We start from the raw sequence: 20,615 nt of genomic DNA, 5'->3' as shown, positions 1-20,615 counted from the left end.
TTAAGGGGGGGGGGGGGGTCAATTTCTTATCTTTTTAACATCTACCAGCTATGGACTGTTTCTGAAACCCAGTGTTATTACACGTCCCGGGGCTAAATTATTAATTAATTAAGCTCTGACGTTATCAGTACTGCTTTCGGTAGTCGAGAAATTAAGAAAATATATTATTGGTACAGAGTTATTTCACATTTTATCTGACCACTTCCGCTAAGACATTAATCTATGCTGCAGTTTTGTTATTCCCTATCCAGAAGAGCGTTCTCCCTGCATCTCCCTCAGAGCCTGCACACGAGGGGCGGGGCATGGGACAGCTCTGCCTCACACAGACCCTGGTCTTTGTGAGGATGGCGGGGAGAATTAAAACATTTAAAAGTGCAACTGCACTTTGCTAAGGTTGATGCTGATAAGTGCTCAGTGCCACAAATGCAGCAGGTTTTTTTTTTTTTTTTTTTTTTTGCTTGTAAAGGCAGAAACACAAGCGACCTGTTGAAACATTTAGTGAAACCCCACCAGATTCAGAAGGAGAAAGGCAGAGTTTTTGATCTGTCACTATCCAGTCATGTTATGCGAGCAGCCCAGAGCTGCAAAATTATGGGTTTTCTTAACTAAAATATGAATGTGGGTTAACGATTAAAAGAAACGGTTAGCAAGTTAATGCACGCACCCATAGCAGTTAAGTCTGATCATACTGGACAAAATCATGAATGAGCCGATATCATTTCTGCTCTTAATCTGATTATTTCCTTCTCCAAAAAAGTACCAATAAACATACAGTTAAAGCACACTTACAAAAGAAAAAAAACCGCAAGGCCAAAATACATAAGACTTCATTTGAAAGGTAATAAATGCCAATTTCTGAAAAAGGTGTTTGTTTAGTATGTGCCTGAAACATCCAAAAATAAATAATACATAAATAAAAACTGTCCCTGAACATCTGTCAGAGATCTGATACTGAAGCCAGAAGTAATGCTAATAAATATATATATATATATATATATATATATATATAATCTTGAAAAAGAAACAAATGACAGGTGTGGGGTGTCATTTTTACTTTACCATCACAAAATAATCCATCTTGTAACCTATTATTCAACTCATCGCTGCAGCTCTAACATGACTGGTTTCCTCACGAGTATTCGTGGCACAGCAATTCAGGGTCAAAGGTATGTACCAACAGCTTCTTTACAGTTACAGCCCAGCCTGCAAAAACATAACCTGAAAGTTTGCTCCTTCTGTCCTCCTGTGACTGTATAATCAGATGATGTGGTGTAGAAGCCAGAAACCAAATGTAAATTTAACTTTTTTCCCCCCTTTGAGGCAAACAATGCTCCTTCTTTGTTGGTGTATTATTGCAGTTTGTATAGCACACAGAAAAACAGCACTGGACATTTGACTCCATACTGTCTGGCTCTACAGTGGAATGATTACATGCTTCTCCTCAAGATGTGCGTATTTTGTTTATCACTATAATTTGGTGTGTGTGTGTGTGTGTGTGTGTGTGTGTGTGTGTGTGTGTGTGTGTGTGTGTGTGTGTGTGTGTGTGTGTGTGTGTGCGTGTGTGTGTGTGTGTGTGTGTGTTGGTGTGCAGCGTTTTAAATGTGAGTGTTGAGAACAGCAACCCAAGAAAAAAAATGTGGAAAAATATATTTTGCCAACAACTTGTGAAATGCTGAATAACGAGCAGAATCTGCACTGGCGACCATGAATTGCTGATCGATACGGGATTCCTACCTTTGTTTTTAATGAGCATTACTGATTCAGTGCATCAAAACTTCAGGCGGCCAACCATAGTCTGAGCTTATACAACACATGCACATGATTAGCACATTAATGCGCACTGCAGGTAAGGTGCCTGCTGGACATTAGACTGATCTGACCAATGATTTTTGATCTTTTCCTCACAGCTCAGCTCATGTGTAAGGCTGCTGAAAGCTCCAATGGAGGAACCATAAAACCTGAAGTAATTCATGAGGGGAATGTATAGAAAAGGCACTCAGAAATTTGGCAACAACAATTCATGGAGTCCAAACTAGGCAGGTACATAAGCTTATGTCACACTTGCTTACGTTTATAGTGTGTGATTGCTAAGTAATATAAGGGGGGTGGGGTGGGGGTGGGGGGGGTGTGTGTAAGATATTCAGGGTTGTTAAGATCGAGCTCTTAAACCTAACTGCCTTGTTCCTAAAGTGGTGATCTCACTGCAATGGCAGTTCAGTAGCCAAGGAGAGCCTGGGTGTGTGAATGCATGCAGAGGGTGTGTGTGTGTGTGTGTGTGTGTGTGTGTGTGCGTGCGTGCATGTATGTTTTGTGTGCGTGATTCCGAGTGTGAGAGAAAAAAAGGGCAGTGCTGGCTGGCTTTGAGTGTGTGAGCACATGTAAGAAAACCTCAAACTAAATGCGGGCATGAAAAAATAATGTGTAACCAGCCTGTTCTGCAGCCTGGGAAAAGGTAACCAGAGAGCACAGTGTTTGTAAATCACTACCAATCAGTCGTCCAAACTTCTTCTGGCTTTCCCCTTCCCTATTTGGCCAAAAGCACGACAGATGGGTATGCAGAGAGTTAATGATATTTTAAAGACAGCGATCATTCTTACATAATGTGTTGATTCATTTCAACGGCGACTACATCCTGCAGCATCAGTCACTTGAAAAGCCTTTTCTCATTTGTCAAATAGTGTTTTCAAACACTCAGAGCCCCCCCCCCCAAATTCAATCAGCATTGTTTGAGACACAGTGATGTTTGCAATCTGAGAGCTAGTTGTAGGAGTTTTGAGGACCAAAACTGCAATCAAATCAGAATTGGCTACTTTCAATTCATCCTCAAAGTAACAGTCTGCCACTACAAGCCGCAAGCGCCACTAAAATATTTGAGCTCTGCAGGATGACTTGAAAATCCAGATACATCTTAGAATGAGTACATCCTTAAAATGGATGGAGAATACAAATGAGCATGAACATTCAAATCAATGAAGCACTATTCATCTATTAAGAATGACATTCTCACCCAATTATTAGGATTAACTGGATAAAATCCCCCACCACAAGAGATATTTTGAGCCACATTTTAAAATTATACCTAATTAACAAATTTGTTTACATTGCCTGAATTATGAATTCCCTTTCATGTTTGTTTTCTCCCCTGTTTGTTTGTACTCTGCATTTTCCAGCTAAGGGAGGATCATTTTATGGCTGCCATCCAGCACAATACACCCAACATCCTTGAGGATATTCTACCTCACGCTGTCTGACACAGTGACCCATTATCTGTGGTTGGAGCCTGAGGCAAGTGCACAGTGTCAGGGAATTGGCTACTCCAACAGGCAAATGCAGGCGGACTGATCACATGCATGCATCTCAAGCAGTTACTTTGGTCAGTGCGAGATAACCACTACTGCATAATGTAGAATCATAATAACCCTGCAAACTGGGGAGGACTGCAGGGGACACTAGGCGTTTTTGAGCTTGAAGCCCTTATTTCCAAATGTACCCAAGCACAGACTGTTTTATAGGTACTGTATTACGCATAATGTGTAATTGCTGAAGCATCTACTAGGTTATGTGAAAGGGAGGACCCACAGTTGATATACAGGTGCAGAGCGCATCTTACCAACACTAAGGGTAGGGAAAAAAAGGGGGTGGGGGGGATTTCGTGCCATCCACAAACGGGAAATTCAGGAGTGCTTAACGTCTAATTATAAACATATTTTTATCTAGCATTGCAGAATTTAACACCACCAAAGCAATAAGCAATTCACCAATACAATGAATGTCCCCGAATCGCGGCGGTGGCGCGTATTTACACAGCTATGAAGTTACTATGACGGAAAGGATGCCAAATGGCATCTTCGCATATTAAAACATTTTAATGCAACGCTAACACAACATTAAGGCCTAACCAATTAAAGACGCGTCTCTGGGGGTCTGCTACACTGCTGTTCATCCTCCGCAGTGACCGTACGATCTGCCGTGAGAGGCGCGTCAAAGATAATGTGGGCGACAGAGCGAGTCACACACATAAGAGATGAGGATGTGCTGGAGGTGACACGGCGGATAATACGCGCAGAAATCCTACTCACTTTGTAGAAAATCATCTTTAAAGTGCCGTAGAACCCCATCCTTGTAATCCGGTGTGTTTCCCTCCTTCCTCTTCAGTTAAAATCGGTGAAGTCCAAATCTGTGTGCGCGGTGGGGAGATCGCTCTGACAGTGTGAGGGCAGTGTACTCTCAGGTAAATCCGACGCCGTCTCTGATGTGAACATGCTCGGGCACGTCACCGGACTGGCGTGCATGCAGTAGATTCCACCGGTAAAGGCATTAGGGGGAAAAAAAAGAAAAAGAGGGGGAAAGCTCCGCCGTATCACGTCGACTTAAAGGGGCTAGGTCGATGGGTGAACAATGCACTGCGACGATTCCGGAGGCTTGTGCGCCGCCGACCAGCCTCACCAAGCAGGGAGTGAAGAGATGAGGGGAGAAAGAGGGTGATACTCGGCAGAAAAGGGGAGGAGTGCAGGAGAGCGCGTCAGAGCGCAGAGCAGTGCCCTCTTCCTCTTCGCAGGCTGCACGACGGCTCCTCCAAACGGGATCGGATTACAGCCTCCCCGGTGGAGACGACAGGAATGGTGCAGTCCAACGTTCAACACCGTGCGCAGCGCATCCCTCTGCGAGCGGAGTACCCGGGGACATATGCGTAGCAGGCGAGAGGAAGCGCACAGAGACCAGGTGGGGTACGGACTTGTCTTCACTTGTCGCATCAAAGGCGGACCCCCACTTGTTGCAAGCACAGGAGGTATTCCTCTGCGCCAAATTTATACTGAAGATTACAGTCATTCCGCAGTGGTGGAAAGTGGGAGTCATTTTAGTCAAGTATACTACACCGCTCTTATCCTTCTCACCATTAGGAGTATTTATTTATTTATTTATTTTTTACCTCGCCAGAGTGCAATTTTCAGCAAAAATATCAGTTTATAAAATATTAGAGCTGATATAATGTCTGTAATAAAATATCAGAAGTAATGACCATGGCTTCTTTGAAGCCATCCTTTTATTCAACTTAGTATAAATCCAACATGCATTTCACTATCATGAGAAACTATGTGAGAAAATGAGGGGTTTGGAGCTTATTTGGCTGTTTCTGCTTGAAAAAGTGACTCAAGTGATTAATATATTATTACTATCCAGAGGTATACATTATAAAAGATGAACAAATTAGCTAAATATTGACCAGCAACAGTTCAATTCTGTCCCTGCAGGCACTCGGGGACCGCACACCTCTGCCAAAGCCATTGCCCAGTCTTGCTATTTTAAGAGAAGGTGATTTGGATCTTCACCAAAAATTTAATATGTTCTTTTACACGTGCTCTAGCTCTCCGAAAGGTTTACAGAAATACTGCACTGGACTGCTGCATTAAAATGACTCAACGGATCACATGACAGAAAACAGTCAGAAGCTATTACAACCCATCAGGCGATATGTGAATGGATCTATATCTGCTGCACCTGCTTCCTACAGGCCAGTATTTGCATTTCAGGATCGTAGATGATGGCTGAGTGCACCTGTCTAGTTAAAAATACTATGTATTGCTGACAGCTTAACAATTCTGATTAGAGATGCCGAAAACTGCAACCTCAAAATGGGAGCTTCAGATCCTGTTCTCTCAGTGCAGGTAAACAAACTGTCAAAACACTATTTGTCTGTTCACTGGCACATCCAACCAAGTAAACAAACCAGTGATGGTAGTTCCTCTGCTTAGCCATTCATGATAAACACATTAAAAGGCATTTGTTGGAGTAATCTGGACAACATGACTGGCCATACAACCACGACTGCCAATTAAGCTTTTTGGTTTCTCAAAATTTTCACCTGAAAAAACTATTTTTGACAGAGTTTGCGCCACACTATTCATTTCAAGTGATATCCAACATTTGCAAGGCTTCACCTCACAACACATCAGCCTCAGATCATCGAAACTGTGGAGACAATGACGGGTCATGGGCTGGGCTCTATTCACAGGTGACAGAGCTTTGAGATCTGGAGGCCTTTCAGACTGTCCGAACTTACACCTGTAATTACTCAGTGACCTAGCACAGATGGGAATTTTAAAGCTGGCAAAGAAGAGATGCCTGGCAAAATCTGTCACAATCTGACAATATGAGTTACATCCTAAGGCTCATTTTGCATTGTAAATTGCCTAAAGGGTGCATGATTTATTATTTTGTACAAGATGTACTGGGACTTGGCTAATCTAAGCATTATAGACACTCTGTCAGCACAGTAATACTCACACAAAAGCCTTCAAATCAGTAGACGTCAGGGTGCATGAGACAAAGCGGTCAGAGCTTTGTCCGTGTGTGCTTAAGGTGGCTCTCATGAGAAAGGCTCTCTTGATGCTATCTGCCAGCCCAACCTTTACACAGCACATTGGAATGCTTGGTATGCGAGCGGGGTTACACTGTGGCCTTTGAATAGGCCGTGGCCTCCTTTGTCACTCTCCTTCTGCCAGTTGGTAAAGCATTAACAGGCCCTTCCCTGCTGATACTAACCTCCTGCTTATCAAAACCAAAGTCCTGCACAAAGCAGGTGTCTTCCTCTCAAAGCAAACTCATTTTTAAACATCTTGTTCATTATAATCAACAAACAGCAAACAGGTTACAGCTTTCCCATCAGTGAGGGCTGCAAAATTTGAACAGCGGAAGATGTACAAAAATAGTCATTTCACTGGAGCACAGCATGCTTGTGGGTAAATGCAAATACTATCTCGACTGTGCATAAATAGACAACTTAAGTGCCAAGATTTAAGTACACCGCCTCAGATACTGTACAAGCAGGCAAAAAAATGCACCAGGGCGACTGGCTACCTAGTCTGATCATCCCCTTCAATTAATTTATCATCTTTGGATTAGTAAACCAAATCCATAAAATGACAAACATTTTCAAAGACACATGCCATTAACATACACACGTTTTAAAAGCAACAAGAATCTCACAGCCTTAATGCCTGCATATAAGATGATTTCATTCATTGCTTTAAATCCGAAAATTAATGGATTAATCAAAAAGGACAGAACAGACAGCCATGAAAACCTCTGGCTGTGTTCTGTCAAATGTGAAATTTTTCATTCTGTCAGTTAACCTTAAATCTCTCTGAGGTTTAGGCTGCTGCTCGGACAGTCTAAATGTTTGAAACTGTCTGTACAACTTGGGCTTAGAAAAATAGAAAATGGACACTAGAAATCAAACTATTAACCAGAAAATAAGAAAAAAAAAATAACAGAAAAATTAATATAACCTTTAACTGGGAGTTTGTCACAATAACTTATTTGCTTGACTTTGTAAGAAGCCTCACAGCTGTCTAGCAGGACTGGTGACTGGAACTATTTCCAATCAACAGATGTTGGTGGGAGAAGAAAAAAAAAATAGTTGGACTACAGGAGAAAGGGGCTTTCTTGAAAAAAAATGTTTAATGTGAGGTGGTGAACTTGAAGGAGGCAAATACTTCTTGGGTAGTGATGCATCACTAAATGGGGGTCGTGTCATTGTACGATTGTCTTCCCTGGAAAGAAAAAAGAAAAAAGAAAAAAAAAAGCAGGGGGTCTACTTTCAATAGATTTTCCTGAAACGGGTTAAGTGTGATCCCCATGCCAGACTGGACAGATGCAATCCGTGTGGGGGAGGTTTAATGAATAAGGAAATCATGGATCATGGCATTCTGTGGTGGATAATAATAGCACAATCTGCATGGAGTTGAATTAGCATATCCTACAGCCACCCACGCGACTGAGACATTCAAGTTTGAAGGGGTCAGGTCAAAAAAAAAGAAATTAAAAGCAAGAGGCTGAGGCATCTCCCCTGTGACATCAATGGGCTTAAATAAAAATAAATGGAGAACAGGTCACTATTTGCAGTTATCAGCAATTAGTTAGGAACTGGAGCTGGATGCAGATGCAGCGTTTTGTAATGCATACAAGTAGCCTTGAGAAAATAATGGTCATCACAATGAAAATAAAGAATATATATTACAGCTCCAACACTAAAGAGAATGATCAAATTCAAAGAGACAGCATCCAGTGTTTATCCCTCAGAGGCACATGTGCATGCACTCAAAGGCTGAAGACATAAGAGCAAAGACTGGTCAAAAATAGCACAGCATGTTATTTGTTATTCATCATTTAACACAATCAAAATGATTTTCCCCCCTATAAATATGTCTCTCTCTCTCATATATATATATATATATATATATATATATATATATATATATATATATATATATATATATACACACACACACACACACACACACACACACACACACACACACACACACACACACAGTCCAGCTGTAGCATAAGCTGGTCAATAGATGATATCCAAAACCTTCATATTTTTATACTTTGTACAAGAAGAAAAAAAAAAATGCTGTTTGCAGCAACAATAAGCAGAAGGCAAGAAAAGAAATACTGATGCAATGCAGGAAAAACTAACTCACAGCTCTCACAACTGTGTTTCTAACCAAAATGTAAATCCTTCCTGCTGCAGCTTCTGTTAGTGAGACTGCTGTAACAAAATCTAAAAGTAGATAAAAGACAAAGCATGCGTCACAAAGCTTTCTGAATATGGCAACCATTCTTAAATTTTAAGAGTTCAGACTGTATGTACAGATCTACTCTCACTAGGTAATAACCTAAGACTACAAAGAAAAGATTGTAATGGTGCTACATCTCAATCAGAACTGGGATATCAGGATCTCTGTTCAGCCTCCCTATTCTGTCATTAAACAATATTGCTGGAAACAAGAGCCATGATGCCTCCTCATTTGTGTACAATTGACAGTGACCACAGAAATAATGGCAAGGCAATAGCAGACAGCTTATTTCCCCATAGAAAATATTGTGGTCTAGTGTGGGTCCTTAGGTAAAATGGCATTGTGGCCTCAGTGTGTACTCAGAATAGGGGGAAATCTGCAGACTGAAAGCTAAACTGTGTTACAATTGTTCACACTTGACAAATGAGTTGACCAGTGGCCATACTTAATTCACAGCTTTGCAAATCTCTGAAAGAATGGCAGCATAACCCAAAATCTGGGGCATAAGGATATCTGATAAGAAATAATAAATCTACACATACTGCCTTCTATTTTGCCTCTAAATCCCCTATTCAAATTTCTAAAATTGAGACTCTATCATGGTTTAAGCATGATTAAAATATGACATTTTAGTGACAGAAAAATCAACTAATCTTTCACGTATAAAATAAAGCAAAAGTACACTTCTGAAGTTAAAAAATGATGGAGGCTACAGGCTATGATAGATTCCCCTCCCAATTTTTAAAAGCATTTATACACTTATTGTTACCATCCATCCATCCTCTCCCGCTTATCCTGTTCAGGGTCGCGGGGGGGGGGGGGGGGGGGGGGGGGGGCTGGAGCCTATCCCAGCTCACGTAGGGCGAGAGGCAGGGTCACAAAAATATTCACATTCTGGCAAACTACAGGTTCTATAACATTAGATGGACACCGGTTCATTGGTTTTCTCAAAGCATTCATTTTGCAGGAGCAGAGGCAATGAAGACTAAGAAATCAATGACTGAATATGTGTCGCTTTGCCACTTAATGATGCTCTCAGTCATTATGTTGTCAAATCAAAGGCATCACAGCTAAATCCTGAGGCCATCATCAATGTACCCAAAGCATAAATAAGCATCCGTAGTAATCAGTGAATATCCCAAGGTTCGGCCAGTGGGTGGGGGAGCTGGTGCTTTGCTGAACATGGCTCGAGCAGGCCACAGGTCTTTCGGTTTAATTAGAAGCATTTTTAATGATCCCGATTTTATTACCTCATTTTGTTGTCTGACAAAATGATACACATACTGTATGTTAGAGGCTCTGGCAGTGCTGTGATTTCAGCCATATTTGCCTGTTAAAACCATTGATCACAGGAAAATAGAAAGGTGACACAATCCCTCTTATACAGCACATAGCCTCCACTTGGGTAAGAAACTCCCCAAAAACCACACTGCACATGTGCAGACAGTTGATTCACAGGTGATGCTGCCCGCTTCTCTGCCACTCCCCGTACGGAGTGCCGCAGAGAGAAAATGTCTGAGGCAGGAGAGCAAAATCTTGTGGAGCTGTTGCTAGGCAAGTTTTATAAAAAAGTTATTAAAGGGGTATGGTCAGCCAGTAAATCCAGCTACAAAGTCAATGAGGCAACAGTGAGGTGAACTGAAGCATAATGAGTGGCATGTCCAACACCCGAGCTGAAACTGTATACATTTACACTGGAGAAAACAAGACATAAAAAACCCACAATCTGAATCCCAAAATAAAAAAAACTAAATGCCAACCCAAAAAACAAAGAGCTGAAAATTTGGGTACAGCTCTAGATGATAATGGCAGCAAGCAAAAATCAACATTTAGTTAGGAATGCTTTAAAAGTTGTAAAGCAGCTTTTGACTCTATATAAGTTAAGTAATTAAACTTATCTGTCCAATAACTTTCTACTAAAAGTACCTTTGTAGGTATGCACATACATATACCACTTAAAAGGCAAACTGTACAGGATAAAGGTCAGTATTATTGTTGCCCTCTCTTTCTAATCCTCTTCCCATGATAGGCCTATCTGGCTTTCCATGTGGATGCAGCCTGGACTGTCATATCTAACTCAGAAATGAAAGAGGGTTATGGAAATGTGTGTGATGAGCTAGGTGAAACTTGGCCAGGGCTGGCATCAACATTTACACAGAAGCAAATAAACCTCTTTAATGATCCAGAATTATCACTTTGTATCCTACATAAAGCAGAGAGAGCCAATATGTGCTGCCTGTCATCTGTGGATCCCTAAATATGCTCAAGAAGGTGGTGGTAAACTGCGTGGAGGACACTCATGGTGGCTCGGCTGCTTGCCTTGACCTGAACTCGCTACACAAACTTGCTCATCAAACTGGCTTTGGTACTTCCCCTCTTCTGATACGGATCTAATCTGGAACACAGTCTACACATACCACTCTTTATCTCTTCAACAAAGCAGTAATTTGCTTCTTGGCTGTTCCAAATAAAAGGTTCAAAAGGAAATATTCATGAGAACCGTCTGAACTGAGATTTAACCTGGATCAGACATCGGAGGATGCCTTTTAACAGTCTGGTGTAACCAGTGAATTAAGCACATATAATTTACTCTTCTTTAAAGCATTAACCTGAAATTTTAGTAAGCAAGGTAGCAGCATGGCTCTGTACAGCAATGCAGACTGTATCAAAATATGGATGGACTTTTCTTCTACCACCTTCAGAATGGAAAATGTTCCTCGTCCAGTAACAAGTACCAAAGGAATTTAAATTAGATTTAGTACAAATCATTTCACATGCAAACCAACGCACTGTGGCTCCACAAACACATCAGAGGATCGTGACTTTAATTCAGCCATACTGTGTATTCTAGGAGTGAGCAAAGTAGCCTCAAATTTATATCATGATTTATGACATTACAAAATACTGAACAATGTTTTTCCAGTGATTACAATACTGCTGCCTGTAAGATGCAAACAAAACTAAGGACATTTTCCATCCTTCTTTTCCAAATAGCTGTGACTGATGACAGACTACCTATTCAAAGTGTGAATCTCCTGCTACTAGGTACCAGCAGCAGCATTACAATGCAATAGTAATGACACAGCATAAGTCAAAAGTATTCCCAGGAAATTTTAAGTATACCATAACAGTTTAACACTTTAACAGTGACTAAAGTAACTTGTAACTTAAGCCTTGTACCCCATCAGGAGCTGCTCAATAGCGTCACCTAATATAACTGAAAGGCATTTTCAAGCTGGCACGTTGCATCTTGGGTCAAGTCTTTTTAACAACTGCTTAACAGCATCAGTAATTTTGGTCGAATCATTTGTTTACTTTTGGGTTGCACACGACCAGCTGCCAATATCGCCTCCACTCTATGGTGTGTTTTTGTCTCAAATTGTGAAGCAAGTTTGTCGTTTCCACTTTCAGCAGGAACAGTTTTCTTGCATATTTTGCAAAGTACTGTGGCTTTGTTGGAGGTTGAAGTAGCTCCTTTTTAGTTATCGGAAGCGGACACCAGCTCACGCTCTCAGACATGTCTGGGCTTGTCATCATGTGTGCTTTGGAACGTTTATGTCGTGTCAGTATGATGTACGTTAATATCACGATTTGACACTTTCAGATTACCACGCTCACATTTAGTACAGAAACACCATTGCCCAATAGAAATTTTCAGTGTCATGTTCAGTAAGTGAAGCATCGTTGATGTGGTTCATGCAGTTATGAAATCAATATTTAATAGTAGTACAGTAAAAATTCACATATACAGGAGCTTCCTTATGTTATGATGGAAGACGAGTGTTTAAAAATAGTGGGGAGCTCTATTGAGTCCGCAAAGGGAAAGGCTGAGAAGCCAGGAAGTTTTTAGGAGTATGGGTGCCATCGTCTTACCAATGTTCCCAAGTAAAGCTTGCTTAAAAAAAAGGCAACAAGTACAAGTGCAAGAACTAGACTATAAAGATCATTACAGAAAAAGAGCAAAGAGTGGGTGGCAGCTTTCCCGCATTGCTAAAATACTTGGTGTGATAGTCTCAACTCGCAGAATAATGAAGTTCAACAAAAAGGAAACATCAGAGCAAGCAATTCTGTCTTGAGCATGAGGTGTAGCTCTGCCTTTTCTGAGAATCAAACTAAGGCGAGTCCTCTCACAGGTGAGCCTGACTGATGAGGTAATCTTGAAAAAATGCAGGCAGAACATCTTTCAAGTTTGCTCAAACAAAAGTTTCCAGAGCAACCTTTGTTTTGTTATTCAAGATACCCAAGTTAAGTATAGAGGTGGCACAAACTGACAGCTAACAAATGAAACATTTGATTATGTTTTGACTATGTGACCCCCATTTTGATTTTACATTTGATCTTGTTTAGATGTGTCCACCGGCCATGTTGTGAAAGCCAAGGTTCTTGTCTAAAGTGTCTGTTTGGGATTATTGTTATCGCTGATGGCCCACCAGCAGAGTGGGTGTTAGCAACCTTTTTTAGCACTAGACTTGACTGCTATCAACTGCCATGTCTGATGGCACAAACAGCTTTATTTGGAAAGAGAGAGATCAAACAGACAGCACACGAACATTTGGCCATTTTGACGTGGACTTCTGCTTAATAAGAATGATGCAACATAAAAGCAATGCAGTTGCATGTAGAGAGTGAAGTGGACATGGGCTCAAATACAAACGACTAAAGCGAGAATGTTTTGGTGATTCTTCTATTGCTGTAAAAGCAGATTTTACATGTAAAAAGTGGTGCAAGACACTGGCACACTTAAGGACAAGCTTCCTTTAACATCTACCTGAAACTTTAATTAATGCATAATTTTCAATAAATCTGATTACATACATCTAAAGGTTCCAAATAAATATACATACACTCTCCTATTTCATGTCCTACTAATCCATAACAGAACAATGGATAAATGATTGAGATCATTTCCTTTAAGAGGGTTATTTTCCTCTGTATTAGCCTGCTATTGTTTGTCAAATTCTACTGAAGGTGTACTGCAACTCAACTGGTATTGATATGTTTCTGTTAATGCTTCACATTAGCAAATACCCACACAAGTGGTGAGCAGTGATCACAAAGGACATGGAGCTATTACTTAACAAAATAGCCTGAGGCAAACTAAGAAGTGCTTGAGGATAAAGAATGAACGAGTAGACAATCCCAAGAAAAGCAATGAGTCAGTTCAGGAAGTATACGAGCTATGGGACCATATTCACTCTGTTTAATCTGCCATACTGGTAGGGCTGAGGATTAAGTGACCTTTTTGGTTCGGGCAATGCAAGGAAAGAAAAGAAATCTTGGTTAGATATTTTATGCATTAGGGAAACAGTGGACCTTACTGTTGTGAAAAAGACCTGGTCATGCTATAATGCATTAAAGAAGGAAACAGATGAATTTTTAGAGTACAGCAGACGGATAGATGATAGTGAAACAGAGATGTCTCCTAAGATTTGAAAGGCTATACAGAATGAAAAGGATCAAGGGTCATAAACGTTTCATTTCAGGAAGGGTAAAGGACCGGTGAACCCTGAACAGTGTTGCAAGCCTGTTTGCACCCCCCTCCCCTATCACACCAAAGCAGACTACTGTACTACAGGTACTATAGTAGTTACAAAGATCTCAAATTACTGTAGCACCTGTAAACAAGAGAGGCAGTGAATATATTTGTACGTTTGGTTCAGCTCAGTCCAACAAATAAATACCACCCAAATTATTCCATAAATAAGACCTACAAAAACTGGAGATGTGGAAGAAAACAACCAAACAACCTCAAAAAAAAAAAAAAACACAGTTAACACAAACTGGAGATTTACTATGAGAGACATACTTTTGATGATACTTTATTGATCCCACAATGGGGAAATTACAGTTAACAGTTTTACGACTGCTAAACCCTGTTTAGGAACAGGCACGCAAATATTTCACTTAAATATAAATATACAAATAGATTTTAGGGCCAATACTACAGCTTTTGCAATATACCCAATGAATGCTGGCTAAAAATAGCTCTTTATGCAAGACTGGGCCTCTGAGAAGTTACAACACATGCTGAACAACACAGACAAAAAGGTGATAAAGAACCGAGAAGCTAATCTTGAATGCACAGACACGTGCTTCATATTTGTATTTGTTAGGGATTTGTGCAATAAGTTGATTAGATTTTGCTTCGCTGGGGCAAAATACTAGTCAAGCTAATAATTGATATTTTATTAATGTACATCATCAGCTACAGACAGCAGCACCACTCACGCTGTATAACAGGATGTTTTAAACAAAGTCAGTGGACAGAACTGTGAAGCAGCTATACGTCATTCTGCGGTATTTTGATCTAGAAAATGAACGGCATAGTGAGGGTAAATATGATACCACATTTCATACAGGTATGCAGATATTAAACTGCAAGGAAATAAGGCTGACACTAGCACTACTGCAGAGTAATCTGAGATTGTGTGTGCAATGTTATGCACAGTAAAAATCACTTTAAACGTCGCTGACATTTAAAATAATTTCTGAAGAATCTAGAGAAACTGTTTTAAAAGGCTCTTGCATACAAACAATTTTTTTTAACCTTTATTTTACCAGATAAATGTTTAAGAACCAGTTCTCATTTACAAACAGGATCATGACCTTTATATGGACATCCATTAGAATGCGCTCAATTTTTAGAATCTTGTAACTTTTAGACTAGTCTTTCGCTTTCATTTAATTTATTTATTTTCCCTTGCAGGCTACTAGGAAATTGATTGCATGGATCATCAGTAATGTTTGTACTGTAATTCAAAAGGCTAAAGTGTGGCATACTGTGTGTTTATCCAAAAAAACAAAAAAAAAACCAACAAAACAAAAAAAGCCATTTGTTTAACCATGTGTTAAGGATAAATCCACTACAAAAAAACAAAAATCAGTTTTCATGAGAATGTCAAAGTTACTGGATCTACAGCGACATACGCTGCTATCCAGATGATATCTTGCACATTTCATATTCAGCATGACCTTCAACAGCATAGCTCCAAAACAAGAGTCCAGTGCTTAACAGTCCTTCCTTTGGCACATTATGAAACAAATAAATAAATAAATAAAACTAAGGTGGCCCCAAACTGCTAAGCAGCTGAAACCCTACACCAAGGAAGAGCAAGTAAATATTTTACTTTTAAAACTACAAAAAGGTTGGACATGGGAAGTGGTTAAATCTTTCTGATTCAGCCTCTGTTGCAGTGTTTTCCCCACTGCCTGCCTCCAACTCAAACAGCTTCTGACACATACTCGTAGATCCCTCCTACACACCAAAACTACACAAGCATCAACACTTTTCTACTTCCTAGCTTGCAGAGAATGAATAGGGAAAAATGCTGTACAGGTCACATGGAAAGGCACCTCTAGGAGCTGTAGTGCGTGTTGTTTTGTTGATTTATGTGCTCATGCATAGTGTTTTCTGCCATACATAATGAAAATCATCAAAGCCTCCAAGAGCCCTACAACAGGAAAATATAATGCAGTCATACACTCATACATCAGGCGGTGCAGTGCAAGTCCTTGGGTTGGGTTGATATACATCTACCAAAAAGCTGCATAGTGACGAACCACTAAATAAAACATTTTTTTAATAATATTCATTCAGTTCATGGATTAAACATTTTGTTTCCCTTGTTGGCTCCATCAGCAGTGTACTCTATAGGTGCTGTTCTGAGATTAATAGACTAACAATAGACAATCATCCTGTCAGTAAATTCACTGTAAGCACAAGGGTGTTGATTAACCTGAAAATACCTGGGGTCAAACTACAACATGCTTCAAAACACAAAATTTAACCTACCACGTTGACTGTGTATCGTTTACTGTCCCACATTCTCAAAAATGCCTCGATGAGCTTTTCCATCTTTAAAAAGCATCTCACCTGAGGAATCGGAGCACAATCTGTAGAGCTACTGCAGGCACAGAGGCAACAGATGGCATTAGAAAAGTAAACATGCCTTCCTATTTTAATAGTGCAAGCACTCCTGGAGCTAAGCAGCAAGCACAAACAGTTTAAAGTTTAAAATATTGTTTTTAATTTTGCTATTCAAGTTGGGATTGTTAAAGCACAGCTAAAAGCTTGTAAAGATCAAAATGGCATAGCAGCAGGCAACCATAATGTGCTTTAGTGACACAATCGGGGGGGCTTTAGTCTCTGTCAAAGGAGCATACTCATTACAAATTTACAGTTGCTATCATTACCACACAATCTCTTCTACTGCTTATGTTGGATAGGCAGACTTCTTTATTTTAGAGTTCAACTTGACATGTCACGCTGTCGCTTCTTTTCCTCTACTTTCCCATCAAAGGACCTACACAGCCAACAGGCCAGTCAATGAAATGAGCACAAGAGTGGAAACTGGAAGTGAGGTTGGAACAATTTCCCAAAAATAGACTTCTCTGCGCACACAGCGTCATACTCTCACACCACAAATAGCATGGGTGGCTTTAGTGTATTTTTTTTTTTCTCCCCCTTATTCACTCCCAAGAAACCATGGCATCTTCTTTAGGGGATGTTGCCCTGCATTTCAAAAATAGTGGCACACAACGAGGGGGTCAAAAATCACAGAGAGAAAAAGTAGAGTGAACTGAACTAGCACAGTTACCAGAGTCGGTTATCCAAGCCTCTGTCGACGCAGTGCCTCAATGCTACACAGGAGCAGACATTGACAGGGTATTGACAAAAACTAATTTCATTTATTCAGAGCAGCTGTATGTTTGAAGGAACTTAAAATGAATACAATTCTGCATTTTGAAGTTCGTGAACCTTCAGCTAAACTGAGCATCCTCAGAGGATGTTTAATCAAAGGGCATCATTATTCTAGTCGATTTCTATCCTCTTCCGCGTTCTTTGACCTTTAAGTAAAATTCAACCTGAAACTCATGACTCCAAATGTCAAGGGAAAGGGAGCAGCTGCTTAGAAATTGGTTCCTAAGAAGTGACGGTCGAGCATTTGTTGCGATCCGTGTTATGGCAATATTTTGTTTGAAATTGAACAGTTGGGGATATACGATGCTAAAATTGATGGATGCGTATTCAGAATGTAGAGGACAATTTATTTTATACTTTCACTCATTACAACACATTATGCAAAGAGTGCTTTCAAGGTAAACTGACATTTCAGTTCTGAAATAACATATTTGAAAGTACTTTGACCACATTATTTTTGCATCTGCTTTATCAGTAATACATTATGTTACCTGCATATTTGTTCTTACCCGAATTCCATTCCAAGGTTTCTCATCAACTAAAATAAAGCTTATATATAGCTTTGAAGTTGGTTTTTTTTCTATTGTCAAAACCTCAACTCTCAGTACTTTGCCATATCCAGCCTTTCTAATGCTACAGTCACACTAAGGAAAACAGTGGTTGGAGACTGCAACACGATCAATACTTGCAACCATTAAAATGGTGGCTTGGAAGATTGGGACTAGGTCTGCAACCACTCAGTCAGTTTCCATCTTTAAGGCAACTTATATTGGCATCTTGATGTACCAAACAGCAATGAGATTGAGTCAGTCTGCCATCGGTCTGTGATTGAATGGGATCAAGTCGGCAGTTACATGCAATCAGTTTGTGATGATACAGATTAATTGGCATAATTAGATGACTGCCCCTCCCTGAGGCTGGTTCTGCTGGAGGTTTCGTCCTGTTAAAAGGGAGTTTTTCCTTCCTACTGTTGCCAAGTGTTTGCTCACAGGGGGTCGTCTGATTGTTTGGATTTTCTCTGTATTATTGTAGAGTCTTTACCTTACAATATAAAACTCCTTAAGGCAACTGTTGTGATTTGGTGTTATATGAATAGAAAATCAGAATGGCAAATATGAAATTCCCCTCAACTACTTACATTCAGAATCTCACACATCTGAAACAGAAATCCAGAAATTCTTCCACAAATAGTGATGCAGTTGCTGCAGGACGGCAATTTAACTGTGAAGTGACACTCGGCAACCCCGCGTTTATACAGGAAGTAGGTTGTCATCCTATGAGTGATAGGACCATAACATCCTCATAGCCATCATTTTCTTTTGAAAATGTAAATCTTCAAGAGCTGATTACAAAAATACAACTTCATTTAATAAAGGCTCAGTAATTTGTTAAAACACACACCTGGGAATAGTACTCAAATGACTGTAGATTTGTCATGAGTTATGCAAACTTTAGTGCCCAAGTTTTTCATCAAAGAAACACGCAAGCCATTGCAGATGTCTACAGATCAGTGAGTAAGATGTCATACATTGTAAGTATTAAAAAGAAAAAACATCATTATTGACATTATATTATTATGTAACCAATGAAAAACATTAAATGCACTCCTATTTGTTACTGATGCTCTTGCACCCCCTCAGAAAGCGGCACTGATCAATATTCCTGGCAAGCCAAAAAAGCCATCATTAGCAAAAGCTTCACCAATACAGTTCATTTATAGTAGGCGGGGTTCATCACACCCATTCAGCCTTGACCCTATAGATGACCTTTAAATTTCACAATAGGCAGGCCACAATAGCTGCCATGTGCCTATTGGTTTAATCTCCACAGCCCATCTGCTGCTGCTGCTGGCTGTGACTTGAATCAGGGAAAGGAGAGGGAGTGCCCAGCTTCCCTCTGAAGCTCCTGGGTGTCTGTCTCACTACATCCTGTGGGACAGCTGTATGTTAATGTGCACAAGAGGCCAGGGACAGCAGCAGTCACTGGGATTGCCAGGCAGAGACAGAACAAGGAACCCCTTCTCAGTGGGCAGCCAAAGGCATGAACTTGGCAGATTAGACATTCAGGAAACAAATAAGGCTCCATCACAGAAGGACACCTCAAACCAACAACCACCACCAAACACACAAGACTACAGACAGCCACCCACTCCTCCCCCCTCCCAAAAATAAATAAATAAATAAAAAAGGGAAAAGAGGGGGAAAAAAATCTAAAGGGTGATGAAACTGAAGATTTCTTTCTGCTTTGTGGCGTTTTCCTTTTGAAAACTAAATACATGCAGTAATTGGCAGACAACAGAAGTCTTAGTCACTCTCTCTCTTCACAGTAAAAGAATATCAAAGAATGCAGAAATAAGATCACAGTTTTGATGGCTTTAAAAAAAAAAAAAAAAAAGATTAAGTATTTTCTTCTCTATAAGACTTTGTATCTGAAAATAAAGCAGAGAGAGGTGGGAGAAGTCAGTCTTCAGGTTGGACCAGCACAGTAAAATGTTGATGCCTGGGCGAAATCAAATCAATAATTCAAGGCTAGGCAAGGTGCAGACCTAATCCCGACGTGATGATGACGCAGGGGTCTGAGCAGCCGTGGAGGACCCCGGTAATAGCCCTCCCCTCTGGCTGTAAACTGTTGCCTGGCAACAGGATTCGCTCTGGCTGGCCTTCAGGCTGCAGTGTGCTGCTGCCTCTGGCCTTGTCCAGGAATAAGGCTCTTGTTTGCCATTACAGTCAACCAATTCTGGCAAAGGGCGCAGGGCTTGCTACTCATTCTTGAATTCAGCAGAGGTTCATAATGAGGTTGACAATGAAAGCTTCAGTTTCTAAAGAATAAGATCAGCCATATGACGCAAATTTTATAAAAAGAGCTCAGTAAGTACCGGCAGTTTTCTTGCGATGAATGTGATGACTGTTACCAGCTTCGCTCAGCTACCAATGCCACAGACTTCCGGCACAAGATTCTGCAAACAATCATCTTTAAAAACGGAAACAGCCCAACTTCCAGAGTTTCATTTCTTTTATTTGCCTTGGCATATATCTCTGATGCAATTACTGACAGTGTTGCTTCCATCAAATGGATTGTTACCAAGCAGCCAGTCTCTGAAATAGCCAGTCATCTGTGCCCCCCCACCCCACCCCACCCCCCACTATGCTTACAGGATTAAAATGTGCATCATGATAAAGACGAAGTCACAAAAAAGTAAAGCGTCAAAGATATAAAACAGATAAAAAGATAAGTTACTGGAAGATGAGGCAGAAGGTGGTGTGTTCAGCAGTATCAGGGAAGACAGCCTGTTCACTGGGGCAGGAAGGGGGAGAAGGCTGATAAAGTTT

General features: G+C 40.4%; 1 protein-coding gene across 4 annotated transcripts in view; it reads right to left on the bottom strand.

Annotated features, from left to right (window-relative positions):
- The window catches only part of fbxw7 (F-box and WD repeat domain containing 7), a 126,838-nt gene that overhangs the window by 23,778 nt on the left and 82,445 nt on the right, over positions 1-20,615 (bottom strand). Inside the window, exon 1 of one of the 4 annotated variants that reach the window (XM_030738230.1) lies at positions 4,080-4,439. The exons of the other annotated variants lie outside the window; for them this stretch is intronic. Within the exon in view, the coding sequence (XP_030594090.1) occupies positions 4,080-4,118 (39 nt within the window). The 5' untranslated portion in view covers positions 4,119-4,439. Of the gene's footprint in view, positions 1-4,079; positions 4,440-20,615 lie in introns of those variants that run through there. 4 annotated transcript variants of the gene reach the window in all.

Source organism: Archocentrus centrarchus, chromosome 1 (assembly GCF_007364275.1).
Source record: "Archocentrus centrarchus isolate MPI-CPG fArcCen1 chromosome 1, fArcCen1, whole genome shotgun sequence".
NCBI classification, from domain to species: domain Eukaryota; kingdom Metazoa; phylum Chordata; class Actinopteri; order Cichliformes; family Cichlidae; genus Archocentrus; species Archocentrus centrarchus.
The sequence above is the reverse complement of the archived record's forward strand: the minus strand, read 5'-3'. Positions and strand labels throughout refer to the sequence as shown.